The 27,222-nt window shown below is 35.5% G+C and overlaps 1 protein-coding gene and 1 pseudogene across 2 annotated transcripts in view; both read right to left on the bottom strand.

Moving 5' to 3' along the window:
• Positions 1-27,222, bottom strand: part of BAZ2B (bromodomain adjacent to zinc finger domain, 2B) — a 423,086-nt gene that overhangs the window by 132,098 nt on the left and 263,766 nt on the right. Inside the window, exons 7-9 of the mRNA XM_011991581.1 lie at positions 8,308-8,496; positions 2,940-3,107; positions 1,511-1,704 (exon numbers count right to left, since the gene is read on the bottom strand). Coding sequence (XP_011846971.1) covers positions 1,511-1,704; positions 2,940-3,107; positions 8,308-8,496 — 551 coding nt within the window. The remainder of the gene's footprint in view (positions 1-1,510; positions 1,705-2,939; positions 3,108-8,307; positions 8,497-27,222) is intronic.
• Positions 16,473-17,665, bottom strand: LOC105547835 (annotated as a pseudogene). The gene has a single exon (XR_001007286.1). The product of XR_001007286.1 is annotated as an F-actin-capping protein subunit alpha-1 pseudogene (transcript).

The raw sequence follows: 27,222 nt of genomic DNA, 5'->3' as shown, positions 1-27,222 counted from the left end.
TAGGAGGGATAAAGTGACCTCTAAATAATACAGGCAAAGGAGATGTAGGAATATGTACTTTTCATAGGGCTAAGGTAGAATAATGAAATAAAGATAAACTTGGAAAAGGGACTTTTTCCTCCAACCCCTTCATTCACCCAAGGCTGAGTTTCACTTTGTAGGAGAGGATGTGGCTATTGCCCATTGGATGGCAGAGAAACTCAATGAGGTATCACAGTCAAGGCTGACACACATAAAACACTGCTTGCTAAGATACCAGAAAAACATGGCTGGGAACTTGTCAGCTACAGTGGCAGTAAAATTAGCTTGAAAGCCACCTACTTTCCGAAACTTGATAGTAAACTGCCTCATGAGATGCCAGTGAAACTCACTAGATGGTGTATATTACTGGGTCTCCCGACCACCAATGGATCTTCTGGCCACCACCAGTAGAGAAGCTGTCAGCCAGCAAGGAAATCACCCATTGGCAGCCACAGCATAATTAAAAGAAGAAAACACTAGAACCAGAAAAAGAAGTCCCAGCCACATGTGGTTGCTCATGCCTGCGATTCCAGCACTTTGGAAGGCTGAGGCGGTGGATCCCTTGAGCTCAGGTGTTCAAGACCAGCCTTGGCAACACAGTGAGATCCCATCTCTGCAAAAAATATAAAAATTATCTGTGTGTGGTAGCATGCACCTGTAGTCCCAGCTACTAGGGAAGCTCAGGTGGGAAGATAACTTAAGCCTGGGAGGTGGAAGTTGCAGTGAACTGAGATTCTGCCACTGCACTCCAGCCAGTGCAACAGAGTCAGACCCTGTCAAAGGAGAAGAAGAAAGAAGAAAAGAAGAAGAAGAAAGAAGAAAAGAAGAAGAAAAAAGAAGAAAGAAGAAGAAAAAGAAGTACCATCTTCTTCTAGTGTTCTTCCAGGACCGTCTACTAACAAGGACTAAGATTGCAACAAGTGGCAAACTGGAAGAGAGTGATTTAGAGCTGAGAGGCAATAAATTGATAACTTGCAAAGTTGGGGATATATATGAAATAAAACTGGCCATGATGTGATAACTGTTGAAGCTGAATAATAGGTACAAATGATTATTCTGTCTACTTTGTATATTTGAAAGTTTCCATAATAAAAGGTTTTCTTATTCACTCTTTTCTAATGCACTGGAGTTAACCCACTTGCTCTCAAATCCTGGCTCAGTCACTTAGTGGCTAATTATTTTGGTGCTTTGCTTCTCCATTTGTAATAACAGTAGCTACTTCATTTCGGATATAGGGAGGAGTTAATATATATTATATGAAAAGCAATTAGAGAAGAGCTGATATGCAGTAAATTCTCAATACATTTTATCTATTGTTACTATTTGTATTATTTATACTTGTACTGACACCATAAATACACATATCTATAAAAATAAAAGTTGGTAATTCATAAGAAATTAAACCATAGATTTTGTTGATATGACCTTCAGAATGCTAACCTTATATATATACATCTGTTATATATTAGTCCTTCCAAGAATAACTTACCTTATCCTTGATTTTGTCAACTCTAGCATCCAAAGGCTGGTTTTTGCTTTGTTCCTGATTACATTTTCGATTTCCTCCACCTGAGCTTGTACTTTTAGTTTGTCCCATGGAACTTGAAGCAGTAGTGGATAGTACAGATGTGTTGATACCAATTACAGATGATGTATTATTTCCATTTATTGACCCATTTACTCCTTGAAAATAAAAATAAACATGCTTATACAATGGAATATTATTGCATCATTTAAAAATGAAGTGCAGATATATGTACAATTGGATGAACTTGAAAACATGGTAAGTGAAAGAAGACAGAAAAGGTCATCTTGTATGATTCCATCTATATGAAATATTCGGAATAGGTAAACCTATAGGGACAAAGTGAAAACTGATGGTTTCCAGGGGCTGAGGGAGAGGGGAATGGGGAGCAACTGCTTAATGGGTATAAAGTTTCCTTTTGCAGTGATAAAAATGTTTCAGAACAAGATAGAGGTGGTGTTGTACAACATTGCAAAAGCATTAAATATCACTAAATTATTCGCTTTAAGATGGTTAATATTATGTTAACTGAATTTCACCTCAATTAAACAAATGTTTAGAAAGATAATGAAATGCAAATGTTCTCCTTTTAGAACAAACTTTGTAAAACACTTAAGTGAAAAGATAATAAACCATCTAAAATGTTGTTATAATTTTCAAATTATATTCTAACAAGTTATTAATTGCAGAAATATTAGTGATCATTTAAAAAACAGTACTAGGTTATTAGTTTTAATGAAGTTAATACTTAATTACAGAAGAAGTAACACACTATATTGGGTTACATATAGGGAGGTAATGAAATACAGAGGAAAAAGCAGTGGAATTGGGCTAAAATCCTGACTAGGCCACATCCATATGTAAGCAGTATTTTCTTGAACACTTATTTGACTTTGGCTGTAAAAATAAAATACTTCTAATCTCAAAGAATTATTGTAAGAATTAAGCAAGAAAATGTGAAAAGGTCTAGTATAACATTATAAAACTGTTATTAAGGCCGGGTGTAGTGGCCTACGCCTATAATCCCAGCGCTTTGGGAGGCTGAGGTGTGAGTATTGCTTGAGGCCAGAAGTTTGAGACCTCTGGAAACATACAGAGACCCTGTTGCTACAAAAATTAAAAATAAAATTTAAAACTGTAGCTGGGCATAGTGGTACATGTCCGTAGTCCTTGGGAGGCTGGGGCAGGAGGACTGCTTGAGCCCAGGAGGATGAGGCTACAGTAAGCTATGATCACGTAACTGCACTCCAGCCTGGGCAAAAGAGTGAGACCTTGTCTCTATTAAAACAAACAAACAAAAACAAAAAATGAAAAAAAGGTATTAAACCTGAACATTATGAAAATATATGAGAATGGAAGATTTATAGCTCTTCACTTATGTTAATGCGGATACCTTTTTCGGGACCATTTCGATTACTTTTTCCTGAAGTCCTTGAATGGAATGAAGAAGAATCATGATTCTGGGCTGGGGGAGCAAATAGAGGTGGAATTCCCAGTAATGGTGGAAAGAAGGTTGCTCCTGTACGTGTATGAGCATCGGTTGTTCGCCACCATTCTGCACCTCAAAACCAAACAAACCAACCAAACAAAAATATATAAATTAACTTTCCAGTTAATATCACAATGGCTTTCTATGTTTTATTTTGAAAATAATTCAAGTTTCATCTTGGAACAAAACTGCTGAATTGCTCATACTTCTGATTGTTTTCCTAATTTTAAACAGTAGAACTTGTACACTTAACACTCTTCTCATTAGGCCAGTATCTAAGGATCTTCACTTGTCAGCTTTGTGGAGTTCAAGCTTGTAAAGGACAAAGGTAGTCCACAGTTTAAAAAATGAAAGTGAAAACTAGGAATATGAAAGAAGTATTTCACTCTTCGATGACTTATCCCATTCTCATCTGTTTTAAACCCTTAGAATTTAAGTTTACATCTACAACCTATGTTAAGACTTTCCTCAGATTACATACAATATAAATCTGGCTCTGATAAATCAGATAGTCTAAATAATAATATAAGACTACTGTAATCCACTATACCTTAAGTACATTTATGGAAGAAAACTTCTATACTTAAAGATAACCCCATAAATACAGCAAAATCAGTAGGCCTTTTTATGTTCTAAAAAATAAGTTCTCAAAGGAGATTTCAAAAGCAAGTAATTTCACATTAAAATATAAAAGATTTATAAAGCCTCCCCCCTTAAAGTTAATGATGAAAGCCTGAATTTTGTTTTTACTTCCACTCATAAATTACAGATAACAATGACTGTTTTATTGATATAAAATGACCAGTGGTAGAAAATCATTCAATAAATGGTAAATACTTAAAGAGTATCTCTTTAAAGTTTTAGAAAAGGAAATAAGCCAAATTTTACACATTTTTCAAGGAAGGATGAAGTAATCTTGTATTGCCCCATCTAAAATCTCAAAAACAATCTTCTCCAACTGGCTAGTCTGCTAGATTACCAAATCAGTTATTATCTTTCAGACCAGACTTCCAAAAGATATGGGGTATTTTTCATTGACTATGACAACCATAAGAACATTAGAGGAAAAAACCCCACAACAATACAGTACTGAAGAAACTCAAAATTGTCAGGCTATTGTATTATATAATCGTTAAAACTTTTCTAGGAATATCCTTCATTAAAAATAGAAAGTAAAGTGGTATGCACCTTCATTATCTAATGGCAAAATCTGTAGTTTAAAAGAAAAGTGAAATTTTCATGGTAGTTGCCAGTTTCAAAGGTCTGAAAAACAGTATAAGTAGAAAACTGCAAAAGCTATTCTTCTGCACTGCAGGAAGGTGTTACTAGTAAAATACCAATGTATATTCAGCCATGCCTGAACAGTGGGAACTGAACCAAGAATAACTATACAAAAGCATTGATCATTTATCCACTGTTTAGATGAAAGATGTACATTTAGATAGGAAGACAAAGTATGTGTTTTGGGCTTGTATCAGCACAGTCAGAATCTTGTTATTTATAGGTTTGAAAGCTAGGTTCTACCTAGCTGATAAAAAGTTACTGTACTGAGGACCAGGCACAGTGGTTCACACTCGTAATCCCAGAGCTTTGGGAGGCTGAGGTGAGAGGTTCACTTGAGGCCAGGAATTTGAGACCAGCCTTGGGCAACAGAGAGAGACCGTGTTGCTATAAAAAATTTTAAAAAGCAGGGAGGGACTGAGGTTTCCCAAAGATATTTATATAATTTAACACAGAGTCTGTAATGAAAGTGGAATTCAAAGACTTTGTAAACAACCAAAAAATTGGTAAGGTAATGAAAGTCTAGAAAGATTCAAATATTTTAGACATAATCAAACTCAGAAAAAAACATTTTAAAAAGTACTCGAGAATGTCAATGGTAAATAAGCACATAGCTGGGTGTTGTGGTGCACTTCTGTAATCCTTGCCACTGGGGAGGCTGAGGCACAAGAATCACTTGAGCCTGGGAAGTGGAGGTTGCAGTGAGCTGAGATCGCACCACTGCACTCCACAGCCTGGGTGACAGCGTGAAACTCTCTCTCAAAGAAAAAAAAAAGTAAATAAGTACACAGTAGAGATTAGAGAAAACAATGGGAAAATGTGTGTTATAAATAACCTGACACCACAGAAGAAAATACAAAATAAGAAAATAAGATTAGTTAAATAAGAAGATGCAAATGGTAGAGCTTCTGAATATAAACTTTACAAATGTCTGATGTTATTTCATAGGATATAATTTTTAAGTGACAAGCTTGTCTTCCAAATTTAGGAAAATAAACAAAATTTAGTCACAAATCAGCTTGTTGATAAAATGAAAAATACAAAATAAGGATAACATAAATCAGCATATGGTAAATTTCTAAGTATATTCAAAAGAAAGAACAGCATAGTAGCAACATTTAACTTTTTTTTTTTTTTTTGAAACAGATTCATGCTCTGTTGCCCAGGTTGGAGTACAGTGGCCTGACATGGGCTCACTGCAACCTCCATCTCCTGGATTCAAGTGATTCCCTTGCCTCAGCCTCCAGGGTAGCTGGGATTACAGGCATGCACCACCATACCTGGCTAATTTTTGTAGTTTTGGTAGAGATGAGGTTTAGCTATGTTGGTGAGGCATCAAGTGATCCGCCTGCCTCGGCCTCCCAAAGTGCTGGGATTACAGGCATGAGACACCATGGCCAGCCAATATTTGACATATTTAACTCAAAGAGTCTATTAATAATATTTCAGAGGACATAATAGATCTCAATTTGAACCTAGAAGATTTAGCAGAATTTAAAAATCATTCATACTTGATACAGCCAAAAATACTTTGCAAAAATTCATGGTAATTTAATATTAAAATTAATTACCAAAAAATTACAAATATTTTAAAAATTACCATGAAATACTATTTCAATATAAAATGGAAATAATTTTATTATGCTAATATCCATTAAATAATTTTACATTTATTGATTTAATTTGAAATGCATATTTTAGAAACTACATAAAATGTAAAAATAAATTATTCCTCATTAAAAATTCCTAGTGATATCTTCCTGTTTTGTTCTTATTTATTTACTGGGTGATTTAAAAGTCTGGCAATTTGGTCACCCTTCTGAATAAAGCCAATTATAGAAAATTTATATTTAAGTTACTGTACGAAACTGCAAATTAAACAAAATGAATCTTTGAAAACTAGGCATAATCTATGCCCATCTGGCAAAAAGTATGCTCATCTAGGCATACTTTTATCACTAAAGATTCTGTCTTGCAATTGTCTGTTTATCTATCTCCTAAAAACTGTAAGCAACATAAAATATAATATACTATGTTTATTCTTCTGTTTTTGGCCTTGTGTGCAGAGCATAGTAGATGCCCAAAGAATTTTGTGCATTTAATGAAAAAGTGAATAATTTATTTTGGCTGAGGAAGCTATCAAATTTTTTTCTATACAGAAGTATCAACATTATTGAAATCCAGATGAGTAATTTTTTAAATGTGTTAACCATCATTCTAGTACAAAAGATATTTGATTTTAATAATATAGTATTTACATTGTGGTTTAGAAATGTTCAAAAGCAACAGTGTAATAAGCCATGATAAAGCAATAAAAATATTTAAGATATCACTATCTATATTGCTATTTATTTTGATATTTATTCAGTAAATTCAGATACTTATATTTCAGTAAATATCTATGGAATGCTTATCTTGCTAAGCAACCATGCTAGAAACTGACTAAATTCCTATTAATATTTTTGAAGGAAATGTTAAAACTTGGTTTAAGACTTCTTTAACTGCCTACTCACAATACTCCTCCTCAGCATCCCTGCTTCCCAGACAACTGAATTAAAGAAGTAATATGACTCAAGAAATAGTACTTGAAATATACATTTAACCATCTATCCTTTCTACATATTGTTTTAAAAACACTTCTTTCCTTTTAAGAAAGCATTTGATAAATTATTAACCATTAAAGTAGGCAAAATAAAATAATGATAGTTACCAATTATGGACTAATCACGTGCACCAGATACTGTACTCGGCACTAAATATGACTTAACTCCTTTAATAATCACAAGAACCCTGTAAGTCAGTTACTATTATTATGATCCTCATTTTTCAGATGAGAAAACTGATGCTAAGAGGTCAGATAATTTGTTCAAAGTCACACAGCTATGAAATAACAAAGCCAGATTTAAATTCAGGCCTATTTGTCTCTAGAATTATGCTATAATGTTTTAAGTTATTTTACATACACTAATACATGCAGACCTTACTAAAATTTATTAAAGTCAAATTAATCTATAGAAAACATTCAAATTTAAGCTTTCAAGATAATATAACAAATTAAAGCATGTCTGTCTAAAGTTTTAATTAACTGATGTCTTACTGAACTACTAAATCCTCATAATCTATAGAATTTTGGATAATACTGGTCCTCTTGCCATGTAAGTGGTACAACTCTCTAGTTGTTTTGATCAAATACAGAAAAACAGGCTGGGCACAGTGGCTCACACCTGTAATTCCAGCACTCTGAGAGGCTGAGGCGGGAATTGAGATCAGGAGTTCAAGACCAGCCTGGCCAACATGGCGAAACCCCGTCTCTACTAAAAATACAAAAATTAGCCAGACATGGTGGTGCGTGGCTGTAATCCCAGCTACTCAGGATGCCGAGACAGGAGAATTGCTTGAACCTAGGAGGAAGAGGTTGCAGTGAGCTGAGATTGCACCACTGCACTCTAGCCTGGGCAACAGAGCAAGATTCCATTTCAGAAAAAAACAAAACAAAACAAACAAAAACCAGAAAAATAAAGAAAGGTAAGAGTCTAGCTCATTTTCCTTATGGTGAAGAAAAGTGAGAACTTGAAATAGGGGTGTAAAAATACTCATAAAAACAACTTCAGTTTCACACTAAATAATTTTTTAAAAAATCAAATAAGGCTGAGGAAAATTCATTTAACTCTACATTTATAATATGTATACTTTTCTGTATATTGTACTTCAACAAAAAACATAAGAAAAACTTGCCTGAATTACTCTGTCCTGTGACAGACACTTATTTCTCTAGTTAAATACCTGGATATCTAATTAACTGCTCTGCCACTTAACACACGTAGGGTGTTTAATTTTTTGCACATGATAAATAGGATTGAGCCAATTCTTATACCAAAGTTTTAAATATACCAGGCATTAGACTATTCCTTTTATTCAATAGACAAATTACTGCTTGAACATTCTCAAGCTTTCCTCCTTTCCTTGAACACTGTTTGTAACAGATGTTTACCTGGAAAAGATGCTAGTTGGGGATGTGCGGCTAAGGCTGTGGGTGTACCAAGTGTCCCCAAACCACCAAATTCTGAATGCCCTGAGCTGGCTGAATGTAGACCAAAGACTGGGTGGCTGACCATTGGGAAGGCACTCGACACTGTGGACAGGTTAAACGGTTGATCCCCAGCTGTTCTGAATAAATGTCCTGGGAGGGAAAAAAACACACTTAAAGTTGTACTATAAAAAACAGATGAGATTTATCTGATTTCAGTGTTCATAGTTAAAATTTATAATAATTTACCTATTACATTTTTGTTTTACCTTTTTCTTGCTGCATTTTCTACTCTTCAAACCCTATGAAATGTTTCTAGAAACATGAAGGCATGCTAAAAATCATTAAAATGAATGGTATAACTTTACTTACTTTGAATTTGAGATTTGAGAACCGATGTTTTAAGTAAATAATTTTCACTAATTAAAACTGTCTGACCTGAGGAAGTGAGGCCAATTTTCTCTTAATATATATACATTAATATATTATCAATATATTTTACTCATAAGAAGGGAAATAAAAAACATCCTATTAATCTAAGGTTGAAAGCCACTGAAATAAGTACAGGATCTGTCACCTGGTCAATACTCAAATTATTATACAGTCTAAGCAAAGGGATCCCAGTTTCAATGAGCCAGAGTTGAAGCTCTGTTCTCTAATACAGTCATGAGTTGTTTAATGACGGGGATACATTCTAAGAAATGCATTGTTAGGTGATTCTGTCATCGTGCAAACATTGTACAGTGTAATTACACAACCTAGGTGGTACAGTCTACTACACACCTAGGCTATAGGATACAGTCTATTGCTCCTAGGCTACAAACCTGTTCAGGATATTACTGAACTGAATACTTTAGGCAGCTATAACACAATGGTAAATATTTGTATATCTAGACATATCTCAACCTAAGAAAGGTACAGTAAAAATATGGCATTATAATCTTAGGGGGCTATTGTCAAATATGTGGTCAGGCATTGACTAAAATGTCATTATGCAGTGTATGACTGTACTTCTTAGGTGAGAAGAGTATCTTGATACCAAAAAGGGAATATATTCTAGTCTAACAAAACAATGCACAAGACAACATAAGTACTTAATAAATTTACAAAGATATTTCTAAATGAATTCACAAGTGGTTATCAATATAAAAATCATTTTTAACTTTCTCAGAGTAAGACAATGTTCAATTCAAATGAGTCTGACTTTTTAATTCTATTTTTAATCTAAAGAAAATCTAATAGTAAGTGTTACAACTCCAGGTTGGAATGTTGTATGATAAAAGACATGACTTATTTTTCATACTTTGTAGGAATTTGGCAGAAAAATTTTCTAATACTTGGAAATCCTCCCTTTACTTCCAGGAAATAATTAAGGTACCCTGTCTTGTGATAATAGAATACTCTAGGTTATCTTAAGAATTTACTGTGTGAACAGTATTGTGCTCTGTGTAAAATTAGAATAAAGCTTCCTTATTATCTCTTATTTATATTATATCAGTCCTGACTGTGCACTGCAATTTAATTAGTTTTAATATAGTATGTGTGAAATTTATAAATGTAAGTTAAAAATAGTATACTTATTGTTATTATTTAGTTATCAACCAAATCTCTTCCCTTGGCTTTCTTGCTTCCTGAAAACCAAGGGGTAGTCCTAAAAAACGGTCAGCGTGTACCCTCCAAAGTCTGATATAAAACCTATACTGTTTATTAAAATAATGCTATATTCTTTACTGGAACAGGAAGATCTGAATGACTTTTAAAAATAAGATTTAAATAAATTGCATTAAGTATGTGTTGTATCAGGCTATTTAAGAAAAAAGTTCTGAATCAGGATAGTGCTCCCACTACAACAAAGCAGTAACTAGATTTCACAGGGAAAATCCTCATGTCTTTACAAGGAAGGCCCACAAGGAAACTGTGAGGTAAGAGGACAAGGAAAGGGCATAAACTTGGGTGCCTTTTCTAAATCAGCTAATCATTGTTTTTGTTGAATTGGTTCTTCTGTGTATCAGAGTGGACTGCATTAGAACTGAAGATGAGTCAAAATAAAACAGAGTATGCTACTGCCAAAAAAGGCTACCCAAATGTCACTATCTTTAAGACCAGTGATAAGCTACCAGAAATATTGTGTTAAGTTTTTTTTTTTTTTTTTTTCTGGTAACTTCTCAGAAACCCAGCTAGTTTCTCAAAAAAATGAGCTTGTAACTGTAAAAGCCAGTTTTTACTTTCATTTGTTATTACACACAAAATCTCTGGTTCTCACCAATCAATTCAACTTCCTGACTCAAATGTACTTAAATGTTTTATTTATAAACATACTATGATCAGTTCTTTTCTTTCTCCATCAATTAGTGTGGTAAGCAAGTTGAACTGAACATTGCAGTTTTGGAGAATTTGGAGTCATCTGTAATTTATGTTTTACAAATAACAATTCCTAAATTATATCAATTATATGTATTTAGTCGTGATTTAATACAAAGAAATTTGAGGGAAGTAACCTCAAAACTACAAAAGCTATATTAAATATTATAAAAATCCAGAATAATTGAAATTGCCAAGGATTAGAAACTGAAACACTTCTGTAATAACTAATTGTAATTACAATTAGTTGTAATAAATAATTGGTAATAATTGGTAGTAAGAAATAATTGGTAGTAATAAATAATAAGTAATACATAATTGGTAGTAAGCAGCATTCTTAGACGCATAGTTACAGCATTAATTTCATTATTGGGAAGAAGCAAACAAGCTAAACTTTGTAGTCTCACAAGCAGAAAACATAAGCAATAAGTAAATGAAGTTACCACTCTTGCAGCAACAATTAAGAACCAATGATACATAATTTGCCAACAAAAAGTTCTTTTTTAACTCTAAAAGGAATGGCATCTGGAAGCAACTGAGTAGAAAGTTTCAGCAAAATGAGCTGTATACATCACAGATTCCAATGAAAAAAAAAAATAAATCTGTACACAAGAATGACATCCATGCCTGGCAAGAATGCAGAGATGGGCATTCAGATCAAGGCTACTTCAACTCTACTTCCTAATTCTTTCTTCTAAAATTCTTGGTTAAAATAGTTCAAAGCATGGAAAGCACCCTTAGTGACGACTGAATCCTACAGGTCCATTCTTTGCTGGTGAGAAAAAGACTCACCTCTGTATTTAGTGAAATATACTAAGATCACTTAACATGATTGTAGTAATACCATGCATTAAAAAAATACCCAAGTAAAAGACTTCCTCTGTTTCATGTGGGAGAAGTTATACTACAGAAGGGAAATAATTTAAGAATACATTTCACAATTTTACTATATTTTGCCTTTATAGCAAGAATTGAGAACTCAGTGATATTTTTAAAAAAGTAATCTTTCTCATTAAAAAGTTCTGTAATGCTATATATATAATTTTAATAGTTTTTCTTCCACCTTTTACAAAACACAGATAGTAATTCTGTGTAAAAATCTTACAGAATTATTCTGTTATTTAACAGTTTCTGTAATTCAAACACTTCATGAACATACCTATTAAACATCAGGTGCTCTGCTTAAGTAACTGGCCTACAAGGATGAGTAAGACAATCTCTGACCTCAAGGAACTCATGTTTTCAGCATAATTTAAACAGTGCAAGACCATTTTTATACCATAATGTATAAAACAAGTTTGTTAATATTTCAATATTACAAATTGGTACGGTCACATACAGGACTCAGTAATACAACCCAAACACCTAAAACAATGTCTAGTATATAACAGACATAAAATAAATTTTTTTAAATGAATTAATTCACTACTCATTTAAAGTAGAAGAGGCCTATCCATGGGACTCATTCCAAAGGCTTTCAATCATAACAAAAAGTTGTCTTGAGTCTTTATGCAAACTTGCAGTTATGGTTCCTAGATTCCTTTGCCTTATTTCCTTAACCCCTCGTCCTAATTTGTTAACATTACCACTGGCCCTTTATTCCTCCTTGATTCCATTTAGGTCACATGTTGGATTTCATCACACAAAATCCTACCACCTCCAGGATCTTAAACTCTTAAAGTTTCACCCTTGAACCACAATTTTCACATTTCCATTCCCTTATTTCTCAACATGACCTTTAGCCTCCCCCAGGGCCACTCCTTGACCTTATCTGTCTCTTTCCCTCTCAATACCATCAATCTCTCTCCTGTGTTAACCTTAAAGGAAAAGTCTTATACCTGCTATGTCTACTTCCTCCTCACTTCTCAGAATGTTTCATCATTTGTGCCAAGCCCCAAGCCTCCCTGCCACTTGGTCTGTAAAATGGAAGTTTTCCTAATCACTAGATCCCTCTAATCTTTCATTCTCAACCTCTTATGTCTGGCATTCCTGATTGCGTCTTTCATATTATTATTTTTTTGACATGGAGTCTCACTCTGTCACCCAGGCTGGAGTGCAGTGGCACAATCTCAGCTCACTGCAACCTCTGCCTCCGGGTTCAAGTGATTCTCCTGCCTCAGTCTCCCGAGTAGCTGGGATTTCAGCTGTGTGCCACTACGTCCAGCTAATTTTTTTTGTATTTGTAGTAGAGACAGGGTTTCACCACGTTGGCCAGGCTAGTCTCAAACTCCTGACCTCGTGATCCGCTCGTCTCGGTCTCCCAAAGTGCTGGGATTACAGGTGTGAGCCACTGCGCCTGGTCCTTTCTTTTCAAAACCCATTATCATCCTTAAGATCTAGGTCATGGAATCCTCTTGATCCTCTTCTTAACTATACATCTTTCAATAATACTATCTCCTTGATTGGATTTTCTTTTGCTTTTTTCCCACTAAATGTAAAGTATTCCTAAAGATTTTGTCCAGCTGTCTCTTTCCTTCTCTTATGCTTTCCCCTTCAATATTTCACATGCTTATAATGTTTAAACTATCACCTCTATGCAAATGAATTATAAGCCAGGATTTTAGATCTTTGAGGCAAAAACTGAATCTTATTTAGCTCAGGATTTCCAATAATCTGAAACACAGTAAGTACCTAATAAACTGTTTCTCATTGCTGTATTTTTGGTCACATTATTTCTTCCACTTGAGAACCTCCAAAGCCTGTATAACATGCTCTTTGATTTCTACCCTTTATAATTATATTCTTTACTATTTCAAAAACCTGTTGCTCAAGAAGTATTCCTGAGTCTCCAGACAGATATGTTTGGGGCCTCCTTTCCTTGTTCATGATAGATTATTGGCCATTTGTCCTTTATCATACCATTACTAGGGTATAAAAGTTATAAAGGAAACAGCCATGTCTTAACCATTTTTACTCTTTACAAAACATTGCACAAAGCAAACTGCTATCAGTTGGCAGAGACAACACTTCATAGTACCTGTTTAGGCATCTCCACAACAATAGTTTTCAATTCTTTGTTTCACTTTTCTTTTAAAAGGCTAGAATAAGCAGGAATTATTCTTTAAATGATTAAAATATAACATGCCACTTTGCTCCAATTGCAAAAGTCACTCACAAGGTTAGTAAAAGCTCACTGGGTATTCAGAATGATGTCTCTTTTGTGGCTTTAATCTTTTTATACAGCAGGGATTGCTGTTTTGTTTACACCCTTGGTCCATTGCCAGAAAAATAACCTTAGTCTACAACCATCTTAACATTTCAAACTACTGTTCACAAGGAAAATTTTGATCATAGACTGATGATGGCTCAGTCAATCCTATAATTACATTTAAAACAAAGCATATTCAGTATTAATAAAAAAGGAGAAAGATACTTTATTTCACAAAACAAAATACAACTCAAGTCAAATAGGCTCTATTAACCTTATGAGTACAAAACAAAATTATCTGGATATTACAATGTTCCACTTTTAGAAAAGCAAATGTTTCTCATATTAATGTACTTCAAATCAACAGATTTATTGCTCACAAATAAAACCTGTCTTGATGAAAACTTCTGAGTTCTGCTCAGAGAAAACATTTGCAAGCTGATGAATTATATCATAAAACAATATTTTTAGAAGATCACAATTTTTTTGCAGATATTAACATTCAAACATAGTTTCAATATTATGAATATAAATATTATTTTAGTTTCTATTTTGAGAGGTAACTGTATACATTTTACATAATAAAAATTAATATACATCTGCAATGCCTATGTTCTCAGATTATAATGAGCCGAATACTTTTCAGCAAAGCTTTTCAAATTCTACTGGCCAAATCAAATCACTACATATAAAAGTGATTAAAATCAGTACACAAATGCTGGTGTGTGGCAGTAACAAGGCATGGTAACTACAAATGTCTTTATTGGTATTAATGAATAATTCATTAAGGTTTTCTACCTGAAATTGTACTGAACTAATGCTTTGAATCTAAACTACCAGTGAACAAAATCTCCCATCACTAAGGAAAAGTCCAGAAAGTAAATAAAACAAAATAATTGTAAGAACTAAGTATGTTAAAGCACTCAATCTTTTTAAAAGTCAAGAAAATTGCTTACTATGACATAACTTTATGTTTTTTTGTGTGCTAAAAATGTCTTTTAATCTTTCAATGCTACACAAAATTGTTATATCTTGTCTTCAAATTTTGTCTCTAGTTCCTTAAAATGGTAAGTATAAATTTACAACATTACAAAATCAGGCTCTAATATACATCTTGCAAAGTATGGCTATTCATTAAAAATGGTAGTATATTCAAATAAAGTTGTTATGAGGACTTTAGTTAATATCAGTAATAAGTGAGTGTAATACCAAAATGAACATCATCAAAATTACTGTAAATCAAAGCAATATTCAAATTACTGGCTCACACATTAAAATTCTTCAGTATATTAATATTTAAACATTTCTGAACTCAAAATGTCCAAATTTTGTAAACCTGAATTTTGATTAAAGAACAGAAAGAAGTCTACAGTTACTGGTGACAAAACATTTCTCTCCAAGTAATTCTCATTTCACTCTTGAATTCTCCAAATGTTTTGAGCTAGTTAACCTTTTGTTTTTTTTTTTTTTTAGAACAAAACAGGTATATTTCTATTAGACTACCTGATACAGAAGATAGTGTGGTATGGATGGATAGTATGAATGACAAATAATACAAATATATTTTATTTGAAATAAACAAAAATGCATACGCAGCTCAATGGGTCACTTGGAAACAAACTGTTGCTTGACTACATTACTGAGCAAAAACAAAACTAAAGCACAAACACTTTTTTTGTTTTAACTTGTATCTGGAGATAGACAGGAAGACACTACTTGTTTCTTTTAAAAACTGACCTTCCCTTAAGGCCGGCTCATAGAACGATAAACAATGTAAATGAATCCACCATTATCAGTTGTTATATTATATCTATGTCATCTGTGTATTCTGAGATTACACACATACCTGCCAATATACCTGGAACAGGTTATTTTATCACAGTTACACTTGAGTTCTTGAAAGGCAGGACTGAGGAAGAGTAATTTGAAGTAAGTTTTACATCCTATTTAGAAGAAATCACTAGCATTTACTTAAATAACAGGTTACAATAGAAAGATGCTGCCTGGAATTTATCCTTTTCATTTTGGTTCATTTTTAGTTTTTGTTTATGATTACATAGCTGTTTAATTCATTTGCTTATAGTGCAATCCTGCATAAAGTACTAAAGCACAAGATACCTATTATTCCCTCAACATCTGCATTTTTCAAGTTTTATACTCTATATCCACAGTATTTCAGTAGTTCTTGACTGTTTAAAAAAATAAATGGGTAAAACTCTTCTAAAAATGCAGATGTCTATAACTACAATGGCACTAAGATGGGAAGGAGACAATGAGAGAAGGGATAAAAGCAAACATGTTCATGTGCAGGGAACGTGGTTCAAGTCTTTGGATTTAAAAACAAGTTCCCCAGAGAAGCTGACACTTCCTTTGCCCTCCAAAAAGAACCTGAAAAGTCCCAATCCAAACTTTTGAAAATTACAGTTCTGAGATGCAATAAATGATGATCAAAGCAGTCAGAGGGAGAAGGATGAACGTGTCTTCCATTTAGCTATAGATTGTAGTATAGCCCCTTTAGGTGCTAAGTGGATCAGTGAAAACCACTGAAGTACCAGAAGCGCTTGGAAGGATGGGGTAGAAAGTAATGACCATAATACCTTGTCTAAATCAGCAGCAGGGCTTCATGGCTAGGAAACTTTTTTCAACAGTAAAATGTCTCTAGGATAGATCTCTCTCTCCAACATAAAATGTGCCAGAATTAACCAAAAAAAAAAAAAAAAAGACTTACACTTGGATATAGCAATAACAGAAAATTGCAAGGCAGAGAACACAAAAGAATCAAGACAATGCTTATAGGTTCAACAGTATTCCATGAGGCTAGAAAACTGGTTAACTTTAAAAGCTCTAGCAAAATAGCACTCTTGTTTATAAATCACTTATTTATCATATGACCACACGTTGAATCCTTGTCTTTCCACATAGTGAAGAATCCTACATTCAGCCTCTAGGCATTCTGCATTTCTTTGGCAATGTTGTAGCTGAGTATCTTGTTCTAGTCGATTTTGGTGCGGGTACCTGGAAGCTGCCGGCGCAAGACCTTGAATGTGGTATCTGACATTGTTTGATAGTTTTCACTAATTGCTGTCTGACGCTCATTTTCTGCATTCTCTATGATTTTAATAAACTCCTTGGCAGTTTGTGTGTCATTCGAAACAGTCAGTGAATCATGTACATCTTTATGACTAACCAACTGAACATTGCCATCTTCATAATAGTGAACCTGAATCTTAAGCACTCCAACCACCTGGCCTGTAGGTGGTGTGATGGTCAACTTCCACTCTGATCTCCAACGACCATTCCATAAGTTTTTAGGCTGACTCTGGTGGCTTTCAATACACGCAATAATAGTCTGTTGCCCATCGATAGTTTTAGCATAAACAGTACAGAAGCAGTTGGAATAATGGTCTTTCACACAGGCTCTTAAAGCACTGTCACAGGATAATCTCCAAGACTTCAGACCTCCATCTACTTGTTCTGGCTGGGGGTCACTTGCTTCTTTCTGTAAGTGATCAAATTTAAAGGAAAATTTGTTTCTTGGTTCTAAAACTCTGCTATTGCCCAGGTCACCACGCTCTGTAATTAAGACCTGATCTTCATATCCTTCTATCTTCACAGGTGTGAACTGATTCACGTTGTAATGAGCAAATGCATGTTCTGCCCTTTCCCTGAGGAGGTTGTCATTATTACGTAGTAGCCGAACATCACTGAATACTTCATTAAATTCCCCTGGGGGTGCATGAGTGATGAATTCAGCAGCTATGCGTACCTTCTCCTCATCCAACACACAATCAACGAAGTTGGCCATCTTGCGCTGTTCTCAACATTTATATTTTAACACTTAAAAAGATGCATGGAATGGAAGCAAGGTCTTTTTTTTTCTGAGATATAAATAGCTTTTATTTATCTTACACTATATGAAATGCCATACACTATATGAAATGTATTGTATCTTGTAAATATTTAAAAAATCACTTCTGATGCTAATCTGGCCCCAAGTGTTTTTTCTTAATTATAAATTGAAAATTTATAATGATATAAATTTATAGGGTACAAAGTGATATTATAACCTCTGAATACAATGTAGAATAATTTAATCAAGGTAATTAACACAGCCATCACCTCAAATACTTAACTTTTTGTGGTGTGAACACTTGAAATTTACTCTCTGAGCTATTTTGAATATTCACCACACTATGCAATAGAACTCAAAAAAGAGAAAATAAAATTTCTCCTGTCTGAGATTTTGTACCCTTTGATCATCATCTTCCCATTCCTCCCATCCCTCAGTCTTTGTTTTTCTTTCTTTTTTCTTTTTTTATTGAGACGGAGTCTCGCTCTGTTGCCAGGCCACAGTGCTGTGGCGTGATCTCAGCTCACTGCAACCTCTGCCTCCCAGGTTCAAGCGATTCTCCTGCCTCAGCCTCCTGAGTAGCCGGGACTAAAGGCACACACCACCATGCCCAGCTAATTTTTTGTATTTTTAGTAGAGACAGGATTTCACCATGTTGGCCAGGATGGTCTGGATCTCCTGACCTTGTGATCTGCCAGCCTCGGCCTCCCAAAGTGCTAGGATCACAGGTGTGAGCCACTGCGCCCGGCCATCCCTCAGCCTTTGTAACCACCATTCTACTCTCTGTTTCTGAGTTCAATGGTTTTAGATTTCACATGTGAGACATGCAGTATTTTGTGTTTCTGTGCCTGATTTATCTTATTTCACTTAGCATAATGTTCTCTGATTCCATCCACGATGTTGCAAATAAGAAAATTTCTTTCTTTTTCAAGGTCAAATAGTATTCCATTGTGTACATACCAGATTAAAAAAAAATACATTCATCTGTTGATGAACACTTGGGTTGATTCCTTAACGTGTCTATTGTTAATGGTTCTGCAATGAACGTGGAAGTGCAGACATCTCTTTGACAAACTGTTTTCAAGTCCTTTGGGTAAATCCCACAAACAGGATGGCTGGATCATACAGTAATTCTATTTTTAGTTTTTCGAGGAACCTCCATACTATTTTCTATAAAGGCTGTACTAATTTACATCCCCATTAACAGTGTACAAGGGTTCCCTTTTCTCCACATCCTTGCCAATACTTGTCTTTTGTCTATTTGATAAAAGCCAATCTGACAGGTGTGAGATGATATCTTACTGTGATTTTAATTTGCATCTCCCTAACGATTAGTGATGTTGAGCGTTTTTTCATATATCTGCTGGCCATTTGTATGTCTTTTGAGAAATGTCTATTCAGATTGGGTTTTATTTTTATTTTTGAGACACAGTCTCGCCCTGTCACCCAGGCTGGAGTGCAATGGTGCGATCTCGGCTCACTGCAACCTCCACTTCCCGTTTTCAAACAATTCTCCTGCCTCAGCCTCCCGAGGAGCTGGGATTACAGGCGCCCACCACCACGCCTAGCTAATTTTTGTATTTTTAGTAGAGACAGGGTTTCACTATGTTGACCAGTCCGATCTCGAACTCCTGACCTCGTGATCTGCCCGCCTTGGCCTCCCAAAGTACTGGGATTACAGGTGTAAGCCACTGTGCCCAGCCTATTTTTATTTTTAAGCAGTTATTTTGAGATTATTTTGACTCACAAGAGTTGCAAAAATAGTACACAGAGTTCCTATATACTCTCTGTCCAACCTTACTTCTCCTCATGTTAACATCTTACATGACTAAAGAACAACTTTCCAAACTAAGAAATTAACTTTAACTAATTAGAATAAAGAATTTATTCAGATTTAATCAGTTTTCCCACCAATGTTACTTCTCTATCCCAAGATCCAATCCAGCATCTCATATTACATTTAGGTGTTGTGTTTCCCTAATTTTGTAGTCTGTGATATTTCCTCAGTCTTGTTTGGTATGACTATAATACACTGAAGTGTACTGGTCAGAGGTATTTTGTAAGATGTCTCTCTGATTGAGTTTGTCTGATGTGTTCTCATGATTAGAAGAGGTGATGCATTATTAGAAAAGATGGTCAATGTGCCCTTCTCAGAGCAATATATCTAGGGCCCATAATGTTACTATGTAGTGCTGGTGACATTAACTTTGATCACTTGGTTAAGCTGGTATCTGCTAGGATTTGCCACTGTAAAATTACCATTTTCTTCTAAAACAGCATTTTTATTAGAAAACAAGTCACTGGGAGCCGTGTTAACTTTGGGAACAAAAGCTGCCATTTAATAACATTAAACATGCCGAACAAGCTTTGTTCAAGAAATGATGCATCAATACTCAGGCAAATGACTATTCTTAAAAGATAAGGACAGTTCCTCTTTTGTGATAATTTTTGTTGGATCTAATGAAAAAAATTAGAGTTCATAGATTAAAACGCTAAAAATATGGAATATTTTATATACGTTTCTATATTCAAATATAGCTGTACTTCTAGTAAGGAAACAGAAAAAACTAAAACTAATATAATTCTTGTTTTACTTTACTTACCTTATTCTAAATCTTGTTCATCTTATGTTTCAATAAATAAGAAAGTCTTAGTTTTCCCATAATGAACATAAATTATTACAATTAGCTTTGAAAGTATAGACTGGGTATATTAATTTGCTAGAGCTGCCATAACAAAGTACCACAACTGTGTGACTTACAACAACAGAAATGTATTGTCTCATGGTGCTGGAGGTTAGAAGTCTGAAATCAAGGTGTCAATAAGGCCATGTTCCTTCTGAAGGCACTAGGAAAGATGGGTTCCATGATTCTCTCCTAGTTTCTTATAACCTTGGGTATTCTTCCTGTGTCTTCACATGTGCTTCTTGCTGTGCATGTCTCTGTGTCTACATTTCTCCTTTGATAGAAATACTGGATATGTATTGGATTAGGGCCCAACCTAATGATTTCATTTTAACTTGATTAGCTCTGTAAGGTATCTATAACCAAGTAAGGTCACATTCTGAAGTACTAAGGGATTAAGACTCTAACCTATGTCTTTTGAGGGGGAGGATACAATTTAACCTATAACATTTTCTTTATTTTTTTAAGAGAACTTAATTGACTTGAACACATTACCTTTCTCAAGTAACCTACTACTAAAATCCCAAATTAAAACTACAAAGTTCTACTAAAAAGTGAAGTAAAGTAATAGTCCAAAAATACTTGTGATCAAATCTTTCATTAAATAGACCCCACTGCAAAAAAAGGCTAGACAGTTGAAAATTCAACAGCCTGAACAGGCGCGATGGCTTACGCCTGTAATCCCAGTATTTTGGGAGGCCGAGGTGGGCGGATCATTTGTGGGCGGATCATTTGAGGTCAGGAGTTCAAGACCAACCTGGCCAACATGGTGAAACCCTGTCTCTACCAAAAATGCAAAAATTATTCAGGCATGGTGGCACGCACCCAGCTACTTGGGAGGCTGAGGTGAGAGAATCACTTGAACCCAGGAGGCGGAGGTTGCAGTGAGCTGAGATCACACCACTGCACTCCAGCCTGGACAACAGAGTGAGACCCTGTCTCAAAAAAAAAAAAAAGAAAAGAAAAGAAAGAAAATCCAAGAGCCTTTATTTAGGATTTATAGATGCCTACAACATTAACACATCAACTAAAAAAGAAAATCATGTTGTAATAGTTCAGAGTATAACATAAATACTCAAAGAAACTTTGGCTTTATCCACAAACCACCAAGGACAGGCCTGTCTCATTCCCTGATGGTTCCCTACTAAGTATAAACTTAAGTCTTGGCTGTCTGTTAAGTTCTAGTTAAACCATAACTTTTGACTTCCAGGTTTTTGTTTTTTTTTTTGAGATGGAGTCTTGCTTTGTCACCCAGGCTGGAGTGCAGTGGTGCAATCTCGGCTCACTGCAAGCTCCGCTTCCTGGGTTCATGCCATTCTCCTGCCTCAGCCTCCTGAGTAGCTGGGACTACAGGCACCTGCCACCACGCCCGGCTAATTTTTTGTATTTTTAGTAGAGATGGAGTTTCATGATGTTAGCCAGGACGGTCTCGATCTCCTGACCTCATGATCTGCCCACGTCAGCCTCCCAAAGTGCTGGGATTACAGGCTGAGCCACTGCGCCCGACCTCAGGTTTGTTTTTCATACATTGCCTCTTCAGTAATCTAAACTGATCTTTTAAATTCCTTATCCTGTAGCTTATGATGCCCACCCTTAACTAAAATCTGCATAGTTACTTGATATTACCAGAGCAATGCACAGCACAGCTCAGAAAACTTATTAATCAGAGTTAATTATCGTTTAAGTTTTAAGTCTTAGTCCTGTAAATTCATCTCTCCTTCCCTTCCTTTCTTCAATAATTGTTTCTTATTATTATATATTTTGTGCCAGGCACTGACTGGATACATATTGGTAAAATGGATAAAGTCCTTGCTCTTTAAATGTAGAAGAATTGACAAATAAGTAAAACACCACCAAATGTCTAATTATAAATTGTGAAGAGTGCTATGGAAGAAATTATAGGTGCAGCAATTACCTAGACACTATAATTAGAGGTCTAATTAAGGTCTGTATTAGTCAAGATTCTTTAGAAAACAGAACCAACAGGTTCTGTTTTTTACATATGATTTATTACATATGATTATAAGGAATTGAGATTATGGAGGCTGACCCAGGAAAGCTGGTGGTATAATTCTGAGAACCAAAGGGCTGATGGTGTAAGTCCCAGCCATGGGAGAAGACTGATGTCCTAGATCAACCAGTCAGGCAAATAGAACTACTTCTCTCTTCCTCCTTTTTTTTTTCTTCTCTGCAGGTCCTCAATGGATTAGACGATGCCCACACTGCACTGGGGAGGACAATGTGCTCTACTCACTCTACTGATTCAACTGCTAAACACCCTTACAGACACACCCAGAAATAATGTTTAACCTGAGCACCCATGAGCTAGTCAAGTGGACACATCAAATTAATTATTATAATATCTCAGGACATCTAACCTGAGACAAAGCATGAGGAAGAATCAGCTTTATGAAGATCTTCCAGACAGAGGGAGAGCATATTTGAAACTCTGAGTTGTGAAATAATGTTTTGTATCTGAAGAAGTAAAAGGTCAGGGAGGCTGAAAGATAAGGGTTCAGAATGAGAACAGTACCAAATAAATTTGAGAAGGCAGGCAAGATTAGGTCATGGAGAGTGTAGAGCCTTATGTAAAAATTAAATTGTAAGTACAAAACATCCAGCTCGATATGGCTAGGTGAAAAAGTTAATCTAATGACTCACGTAACTCAAAAGCTTTTGGGAAAGGCTCATTTTATAGATGAAGAAGCTAGACTGAACGTTTTACCAAGACCTAATTTCTCCTCTTCTGGTTCTACCTCCTCAGATGGGCCTTTCCTCCCAGGTTTCTGGAGCAGGAAGCTGCAGGTGCCAGTGCAAGGGGAGGTATTTTTCCTCCCCCAGCACCAAGAAAAATCCCAGAATGGAATCTCTTTGCTTTGATTAATTGACTTATGTTGTGTCCATTCCTTAACCAATCATTCTTGTCTAGGAAAGATGATATTTGGATTGGCTAGGTTGGATCACATGCCACACATCTGTAGTGTCTTAGGTAAAAAATGTTTTTAAAGTAAGTGATTTATTTTGGCGTCGGAGACAACTGCTGGTAATGGTGGAGGAGTGAGGTGGTCATATGAATCCTCCACAGAGGATAATTACTAAAATTGGGCTAAAAAAAAAAAAAAAAAAAAAACCCTGAAGATACTGGAAAGCATCCAAAAGCAGAAGGCAGGCAGAGGAGAGTTTAGTCTGGAAAAATGGTTAACAAGAAGTAAAAAGTATGACTTTGTAGCTTTCTGGTCTGATAATGCTGCCTAAACCACATAGTTGTAAGTACAGATGATGGTCAAATATAAAAAACAGCAGGCTTATCAACTAAAGGTGCAAGAGGTCAGAATTCAGAACTAAGGCAGCATCTTGAGACGTAAAGGGGAAATCTTGGTAGTGAGCAAAACACAGAAAGTATGAGACCCAAATTCAATTTAATTAATATCCAAATGCCTAGCTGCAAGTATACGGTGGATGAATAAAAAAGGACTCCAGGGTCAGCACAAACTAGCTGGCAGAGAATGAAGATAAATCTACTCTTGAAAAGCAGAGCTATATACAGCAGATCTGTTGGGTTTGATGTATTTATTTATTAAGTGCACTCCCTCATCATGATTATCTCAGGCAGTAGGAAGTATGAAGTGTCACAGCACTGAGCCCCAAGCTGGCAGAGCAACTGGAGATTAGGGGGTAATCTTAGAAGAAAAAAAAAAATCCACCACCACCAACAGCAAAAATAAAACCCAATAAAGAAACACAGAGGAAAGGAGACCCATCTCTGCCTAAATACTTTGCCAATCAAGAATTTTCACAGGTACAGAGGAGACCCAGAGGAATCTACTACGAAAAAGCAGAAGTAGGAAGTCAAAAGAATCATAGCACAAATATTATCAGTACATTTTCTAACCACAGTAAAACTAAAATGGATATCGATTTTAAAGACTAAATGTTAATGACTTCTAAACTCCCCATCAGCCAAAGAAGAATTAACACAGGAAACTAGAAAATATTTTTACTGGAATGGTAAGAAAATGACACATAAAACTTATGTGCTGCAGCTACAGCAGCAATTACAAGGGAAATTCATTGCATTAAATACATATATAAGAAAAGGACAAAGGTGCTAAAGAAACAATTTAAGCTTCCCTCTAGAAAACAAGAAAAAGCCTGGTGCTGTGGCTCACGCCTGTAATCCCAACACTTTGGGAGGCCAAGGCGGGTGGTTCACAAGGTCAGGAGTTCAAGACCAGCATGGCCAACATAGTGAAACCCTCATCTCTACTAAAAATTAAAAAAATTAGCTGGGCGTGGTGGCGGTGGGTGCCTGTAATTGCATCTATTCGGGAGGCTGAGGCAGGAGAATCACTTGAACCCGGGAGGCAGAGGTTGCAGTGAGCTGAGATTGCACCATTGCACTCATCCCAGGCGATAGTTCGAGACTCTGTCTCAAAAAAAAGAGGAAGGAAAAAGAAGAGAAAATAATACCCATAGGAAAACATAAGGAAATAATTAATGAGAGAAAAAAAACAGAAAATTGAGAAAACTCAATGAAACCAAAAGCTTGTTCTTAAAAAAAATTGGTAAAATTGAAAAACCTCTAGTCACTAAAAAAAGACATAAGTTATGCATATCAACGATGAAAGAAAAAACATCTCTAGCAATTATACAGACATAAAAAGAATGAGGTAATATCTGGAACAACTTTGGGTCCATACATTTAATGATGTAGATGAAATGAACAAATTCCTTGAAAGACACCAACCAAAGCTCATTCAAGGAGAAAAAGATATCCTGCATTGTTCTATACCTACATTTTTTACTTATTTCATGTATGTATGTATGTATGTATGTATGTATGTATGTATGTATTTATTTATTTATTTATTTTTGAGACCCAGTCTTGCTCTGTCGCCCAGGCTGGAGTGCAGTGACACAATCTCGGCTCAATGCAACCTCCACCTCCCAGGTTCAGGCGATTCCCCTGCCTCAGCCTCTCGAGTAGCTGGGATTACAGGTGCCTGCCACCATGCCTGGCTAAGTTTTTAATACATTTTTTGGTAGAGACAGGGTTTCATCATGTTGACCAGGCTGGTCTCGAACTCCTGACCTCAAGTGATCTGCCTGCCTCAGCCTCCCAGAGTGCTGGGATTACAGGTGTGAGCCACCACGCCCAGCCTATATCTACATTTTAAAAGGCGAACTCATGATTTAGTATCTTACAATAACAACAACAACAACTTAAACAACCAAAGCTCTCCAGGCCCAGATGTTTCACCAGTGAATTCTACCAAACATTTAGAGAAAAAATAGTATCAATTCTATATTCTTTGAAAAACACAAGAGAGGCAGGAATCTTACCCACTCATTTCCAACAAATTAACTGCAAGAAAACTATAGACCAATAACCCTCATGAACACGGGTGCAAAATTCCTTAAGAAAATTTTAGCAAATCAAATTCAACAGTGCTTTATTTCTAGACTTGCTTCAAGCATGACCAACAGTATTTTGAAGGGATAACCCATCATTACCAAGTGAGTTTAATCCTTGAAATGCAAGATTGGCTTAACTATAAAAAACTAATCAACGTAATCTGCCAAAATAGCAAGTTAAAAGGGAAAAGCCGTATGATCATTTCAATAAGTGCAGAAAATGCATGTGACAATATTTAATACCAATTCATAATAAAAAAACTCTCAGCAAAGAATGAATAGAAGGGAACTGTCTCAGTAATTGCCAGGGCGGGGATGGAGGGAGGAATTTAACTTCAAAAAGATACAAGGCAACTTCCTAGAGTAATAAAATTGTCCTACAGCCTGGAGGTTACATGAGTATATACACTTGTCAAAATTCATTAAAGTATACATTTAAAATGGTGAATTATATTGTACATAAATCACACCAAAATAAAGAAACTAAAAGGAGGGTTTGCATATGCAGCTTCACTCTGTTCTGAGAGGAATAGATAAAAGCAGGGCAAACATAGAAGTGGGGAAGCCAGTTAGAAAGAACTGCAATGATGTAGATGAGAAATTTCAGAGCAGACTAGGGTAGTGGTAGTGGAGACAGAAAGAAGTGTAGAGACTCAAGCTTTATTTTGAAGGTACAATCAACAGACTTTAGATGTGAGGGTGAAAGAGAAATAGATAAATCCAGAGATCACTATCTTTATGGCTTAAGCTACTGGATGAATTGTGGTATCATTTTATGATAGAGAATGTGAAGGAAACAGGTTTTGGGAGAAAACCAAAAGTTTGGTTTTTGGATATGTTAAATCTGTTAAGTTTGAGATGCCTATGAAATATCTATGTAAAATGTATATGTTCAGGAGCTCAGAGAGAAAGTCTGGGCAGAGTCTTCCTACAGGTGTATTTAAACAAAAAGACAAGAGATAACACGCCTCAGAATCAAGGCTTAGAAAATGCAACATTTATGAGTACAGGAATCTGGGGGAAAAAAAAAACTTAAGAAGGAGTTGTATAAAAAAATTTGGAGAAAAACTATGAGTGGTATAATGGAAGCTAAAAGGAAAGATTTTCAAGAAGAGAGTGATCAGCTATGTCAAATTCTGCTGAGGTTGAGTGAGATGAGGATAGAAAGGTGACATTGGTGTGAGTTGGGACGTGTGTGAAAGACAAGAAGAAAGCATATGTAACTATCTCCTTTCAGAAGTTGGGCTGTGAACGTTCTGGCAGAAAATAGGGCAATAGCCAGAAGAGTATTGGGATGTAAAAATGGTTTCGGGGCCAGGCGCAGTGGCTCACATGTGTAATCCCAGCAATTTGGGAGGTTGAAATAAGACGATCACTTCAGCCTAGGAGTTTGAGACCAGTCTGGGCAACAGAGTGAGTCT

Source organism: Mandrillus leucophaeus, unplaced genomic scaffold (assembly GCF_000951045.1).
Source record: "Mandrillus leucophaeus isolate KB7577 unplaced genomic scaffold, Mleu.le_1.0 Scaffold110, whole genome shotgun sequence".
Taxonomy (NCBI): domain Eukaryota; kingdom Metazoa; phylum Chordata; class Mammalia; order Primates; family Cercopithecidae; genus Mandrillus; species Mandrillus leucophaeus.
The sequence above is the reverse complement of the archived record's forward strand: the minus strand, read 5'-3'. Positions and strand labels throughout refer to the sequence as shown.